This window comes from Vanessa atalanta, chromosome 13 (assembly GCF_905147765.1).
Source record: "Vanessa atalanta chromosome 13, ilVanAtal1.2, whole genome shotgun sequence".
Lineage (NCBI taxonomy): Eukaryota > Metazoa > Arthropoda > Insecta > Lepidoptera > Nymphalidae > Vanessa > Vanessa atalanta.
This window is the reverse complement of record NC_061883.1, coordinates 5201270-5207269: the sequence shown is the minus strand read 5'-3', so window position 1 is coordinate 5207269 and position 6000 is coordinate 5201270. Positions and strand designations below refer to the sequence as shown.

The window sequence follows — 6000 nt, the reverse complement described above, 5'->3', positions numbered from 1 at the left end:
TAAATACTTAACTGTAACTGTATGAAACTTATGAAAATCCTTTATGAAAGCAAAAAGCCTTGAATATAAATTTAAACATTTTACTTATAATATTCGTTAGACAGAGTTTTGATAATGTGCGTTTTGATATTTTATTTTAACTTTGAGGGTAGTTTGAAATTATGCATGCAAAGACCTTGATACTGCGTAATTATGTTGTTTATAGATATATCTATATACCGTTGAATGTTTTGTATATATATTGTGCATCGTGGACTGGAAAGTTCTTTTGAATTCGAGAAGCGGTAGGCATTGCACGTTGAAAGAACATTATTTATTGAATAATAACAACAATTCGTAATTTGATTTCATTGTGTTATGGATTCATTGCAATTTAATTATAATATGGATGAAGGTAAGCCTATATTCACCACTGCGAGTGATAGTCAAGCGACCACAACGACGGTAAGCATTTTGAATTTATTTTAAATTGCTAATAGTACCTGGTTTTTCCTGAATACCTTCAATTTTCGGTTTTGATGATTATAATTGGTCTCCACAACAAATGGAAATCGTTAAAAATTATTGTTGTCACCTTCTAATTTCTAAATAATTTAGTTTGCATATTATGTAGTATTAATAGTTGTCTTTTTTTTATAATATTTTTTCTAATATAGTAATATCACAAATCATTGGAAACTTTTTAAAATGATAGATTAATATTTGTTTTTTTATGAAAAATAGAAAGAAAGAAAATCGTGTCGTAATATTATCAAATTAACAGTTGTCTTTATTTGAATTTCATAAACAAGGATTCTCAAAAAAAAATATTATTTTAGAATTTATTATATTATAATATACATAGAAATAAGAGAGATAGTTTAAGTACCTATAGCTTGCTTTATTTTATTTGTAAAAAAATACGATCAAGATAACGTACTTGTAGCTTTAATATTAAATTAAAACACCCGTTCTTATCGAACGAAACAAACGGTATAATGTGGGGTATAATAAACTGGGGTAGGACTCTTATTGTGGCTCATTTGGAGATATCCACTCCCTTCGAGTAAACTACCATGGTAAAGCTGTTCTTATTTAACGATAATATGGTTAACGCAGTACTTCGTCAATTGCCGTGTGGTTTGCAATTGCTATAGGCGATGGTAGCCATGTAACAACAATTGTTTTTTTACATATTTATTTAATCAATGTGCGGGAACTACTTTATAGACTCCAGTAAATAGCAGTCTTCTACAGGATAAATAGCAGTGTCACTTTACATACACAAGCCGTCCCTCGTGTATCCCCCGTGTGTGTTACGATCGTTTCAGAAACTCAGTCGTGATTAAGTAAAGATATAGATTGCTTTTGCATTTACTGCATCTAATTGGTATTAAATTATATATATAAATTATTTAAAATAAAAGCAGGAGAGTTTCGCGCCGTCGGACAACAGGGGCAGCATTAATTGTCAAGATAGCGGATTTTCTCCACTGGCTGCTCCTTTCCAAAGCCGTGTTGGCAACGAACTTTTATCATTGATTACTCAACAGGAACCCAGAGCGGCTGACACGGGTAAGCGAATAATCTCAATTTCCGCCATACTTAGGATAAGCTAAAACACGCTTTAATTTGTAGCGATATTTATTAAAAACGTTATACGTAATATTTATTCAAAACGTTAATTTAGAAGATTTAAATGTATTTTTTGTCCAGGCTTTCTCTTTTACTTCTCATCTCAAATTTGCGAAGTTATTTCGTATATTCTTCTATATTTTAATTAAAAACAATTTCAGTCTTTATTAAATTAATACATGTAATGTTTTTCATTTTAGTACCTTATCTTCGCTATAATTGACTGTTTTGCTAAATGACAAAAAATATTGTCTGTGTATGTTTATTAGAAAAGTTATTTGGAGGATAATTTAGAAAGTAATTCAGGGGCTGTTCAAAACAAATATACAATTTTTTATATTTCTAGCGCCGTCAGCCGCTGAAATCGATGATGTATTGATGAATCTTCGGTTAAACGGTTCAGATTTGTTGTTTGATGATGTCGATCACAATCCTCAAAACTATTATATGGGTAAGTTTAGATGTATTTTAATGCTTTTTGAAAATCAATATTTAATTGACTTTATTTAATGTACAAACGTAAAAACTTAGTAAAACCATAAATGTGAATTCAAATGGCAAACAAGGTGTACCTATATATAAAATAAACTATGATTGTTTTCACAAAAAGACATTGGCGAAGCTCCAACCATTTTTCACTTATTTCATTTTCTATTTTACAAAATGCTTTCTGCGCAGAGATATATTGCCCTGAACAAAATTTATGACTTTCGTAGTTATGAATCATTTTTGAAGTTTTATTTTCTTTTGGCAGGAGGTAGGGCAGATCCGGTTGCGAACTCCCACCCCAATATTTGGTCAGAAGGATCTGGCCCAACGGCCAGAAACGGCGAAATGATCGATACTTTCGATTTCTTGATTAAAAGTAATTGAAATTTATTATTAATATTATTAATTACAAACACAATTAATATATAATGGATAATTATGCGATTTATAAGGTTTGTCTTTAATTTGCACAATTTATACGATTTTGTTTTATCGAGAAAAAAGTTAAGTCTTTCAAGTGTACACTGACAATGTTTTGCGTAATCTTGAGCTCCTATCCAATTACCGTCTGCTTTATCTAACAGGTTTGTCTTCAGCCAACAACTACGTGTCTATGTTAACACGCGAACAATTGTCTGTGCTGCGCTCGATCCGCCCAAGTCTGCTTTACGAGTTCTTGCAGGAGGTGGCCAAAGTGCGTAGCGATAAACGGATGCGGAGAGCTCTTCCAAATGTACGTTTATCATAGACTACTATTTTTAAATATTCTGCAGCACGTCGAACTTTAAAATGGTGACTATTTTTTATTGACCAAAACAATATTTAAATTGCAAAACTATAATGGCTTGCTTCGATTTAAAATAAAAAATCCAATTCAGTTTTAAAAAACAGGATTTAAATATTGATTATAATATATTTCTCAAAAATTTACAATTTCGTGTGCTTTTATGTGCTGCTTAAACATTTCCGGGTCAGGGCTATCCAAGTTAAAGGGTTTTTCGCTTCAGTGTCCCCGTTAGGGACGTACCATCCATCACACATATCAGGTAAATCTGTATCAGTGTAGACTGTTTCAGTGTATGACGCATCCCATATGCAATTTTTCTTAGAATTCAAATTATGTGATTCTAACTTTTTGTTAAAATCACGTGCGTCCGAACGTGCACCAGAAAAAGTTCGTACTAACCATATGAAAGCAATTATTTTCCCGTCTGACTGAAAACTCAGAAGAGAGAATCAGGAAATGTATAAACAGCGCCTTAAGCAATGGAAGTTTAATTTTATGTAGGAGTGTGCCTTTTGCAAAAACAACGGTGAGAATGAGGAGAGCTACTCGTCGCATGCACTGAAGGACTGGCGCGGGCGCGTGCTGTGCCCGGTGCTGCGAGCCTTCCGCTGCCCGCGTTGCGGCGCCACGGGCGACCGAGCGCACACCATCAAGTACTGTCCAGAGAACTCTGATACAGGTGCGAACAAAATTTAAGTAATTTGTTTATGTAGTGTATCCTAGAGGTCCTTAGGGTCCGTGGTCTATTTGAATTTAATGTCCAATATTTTTCAAAGATATTGTTGTAAGTCTAAATTCCCTCTTTCTGTCCAGCACAAAATAATTCGCTATGTAGTACCTATGGCTGAATGGATAGAATTTGTTCTTAAACGATTTATTCTATGGTTGCGGATTCAGACCAACAAGCACAGCTTCGTTCTTAAATGTAAAATTAAAAATACGCATATTCCGTGTCTTCACATGGAACATACCTACCGACAACGGACTTACCGTGTTCATATTCAGAATTAAAAAATATTTGTGGCATCTCAATTATAGTCGTAGTTTTTATTTAGCCTAGTAAGGTTTGTTTTATATTAATAGGTCTCGAGCGATCAGGCAGTCTGTTGTCGCGCCGTCGCATGGCGTCGTCAGGCTCGCTCGTGATTGGTGCAAATACGCGTGTGTCCGGCTGCGGCGCGCCCGCGACACCCGCGCCTTCGCCGTCGCCCGCAGCTTCGCTAAATCATTCCTCATTATGGTCCAGTTTCGGCATGAACTAAATTTATTAGGCAATTCAACTATATAAAAGATATTTTCATTCAGTCTCATAGTATATCTTTATATAATAATGGCGTATAAATATAAGTATCTTTTTGAGAACTATAAACATTCATTAATTTGAAAATCTATGAAATTTAAGTGATCTGAAATGTGTAAGTTTACTCAATGCTACATAGTAGTTTTAGTTCAGTAGTGTATAAGCTTTCGTACTTTGTACGTCGATGTCGTCTTTCAGTTTGAGCAAGTTAATGTTCATTTTACTACATTTTCCAAGTAGAAAAGTGAACAGGTCAAGCGAGCTTAGTGTTGATCACTACTTATTCTGATAATAGTATGCTGGCCATACTTTGTTTGAAATAGTCAATAAAATCAACAGATTAGATGACTCGACTCTTGTTTTGTTAATTTTTCATTGGGTTATAGATTGCTTATCTTCATTCTTTTGTTTTAATTATTTAATTTATAACATCATTCCATTATAAACAATTAAAATACAATCATTGCAATCCTAAATTTTCAATGAATTTATTGTTAATGTTGATGAATAATTTATAAATCTATTAATTCATGAAAATTACTTATTTACCATCATACTCTTTTAGCTTTGGCAAATTGTACCCAATACAATTTTATCGACATTGTTTTACCAATGAAAAATGTTCTTTCTCGTCTTTGTCTTTTCGGTGTGGGTTAATTATAATATACTTATTTTTGGGTTTTTAAAATAAAGTTAGTGTTTAAAATTAAATGTTTTATTTCATTTATCTAAACAAGATTGGTAATATTATTATATATAATTACTTATAAAAAAATCATCCAAATTTATTATGCTATGCTGTATTTACATCTACAGACCATAATACGAAGTAGACATACACAAAATTATTCACATTTAGTGAACGTTAGCGTAGCGTATTCGCACGAGAGTACAGACACTGACTTAGCACCTACATAGGCAAAACATTCTCGGCGAGAATATTTGCCTACGTGTATGCGTTGCGGGGAGTCTAGCGATGTCAGCACGGTTTGGATAAATGCGTAACGTCCACCGGTAATAATAATGATGACGAAACAACTACTTTAAACATTATAATAAATAATTTGTTTTTGTAGTCCTTCGAAAATAAAAGTCTTTGCAAATTACGCCAAATTATTTTGGCATCAACTTGCACTAACATATTCTAATGTGTTTACGTTACGGATGTATTTCAGCATCTAATAAAAAGAAGTACCTACAACGCGTGGAACGGGCGTGGTCCACGCATCAATACGGCGATGGCGTGAAACAGACATTGAGTCGCCTCAAACAGAAAAGTTTCCCACTCGTTGCGAAGGCAAAAATCATAAATTTATAAATTTCCTTAGATTCACAAATTTCTAGGTAGTCAATATACCGTCACAAAGTAAATGTGGATCGCATTGTTTATATCCTGGCGCGTAATAAAGCAATGCTAAGGTCACTGTGTTTAAGGGTGCCCGCCCAAAACTTGAGCATGTGTACGCTTTTATTGTCTGTTTTTAGAAATAGTATTTTAAGAGCAAGGGGCACACCGGATGGAAAGTGGCTACCACCGCCCATGGACATCTGTAACACTAGGGGCTTGCAGGTGCGTTGCCCAATTTTAAGAAATAAGTATGCTTTCCTTGAATATTCGGAACACGTATCGGTTTATCGGAGATCGTGCAAGACAGAAAATGTTTTAAAACTCTGTTGTGGTTACGTGGATATCGAGTTGGTGTGGAATAAACGCGATGTCTAAAGGTGAAATTCAGCGGCCGGACATAAAGTGCAATAACGATTGAAACGAAATTAAAGCAAATGAATTGGACAACAATGAAAGCAATCG

General features: G+C 34.0%; 1 protein-coding gene across 2 annotated transcripts; it reads left to right on the top strand.

Moving 5' to 3' along the window:
• Nucleotides 1–248: 248 nt before the first annotated feature.
• LOC125068214 lies at nt 249–4895 on the top strand. Of its 2 annotated transcripts, none has more exons than XM_047677278.1 (7): nt 249–444; nt 1410–1554; nt 1961–2065; nt 2369–2479; nt 2688–2836; nt 3392–3569; nt 3974–4895. In XM_047677278.1, exons 1-7 carry the CDS (start codon nt 358–360, stop codon nt 4150–4152), a joined length of 954 nt encoding a protein of 317 aa, XP_047533234.1. In that variant the 5' UTR covers nt 249–357; the 3' UTR covers nt 4153–4895. The 2 variants fall into 2 exon arrangements, with proteins under 2 accessions (XP_047533234.1, XP_047533233.1); XM_047677277.1 differs by having other exon boundaries at nt 1407–1554.
• The last annotated feature ends 1105 nt before the right edge of the window (nt 4896–6000 follow it).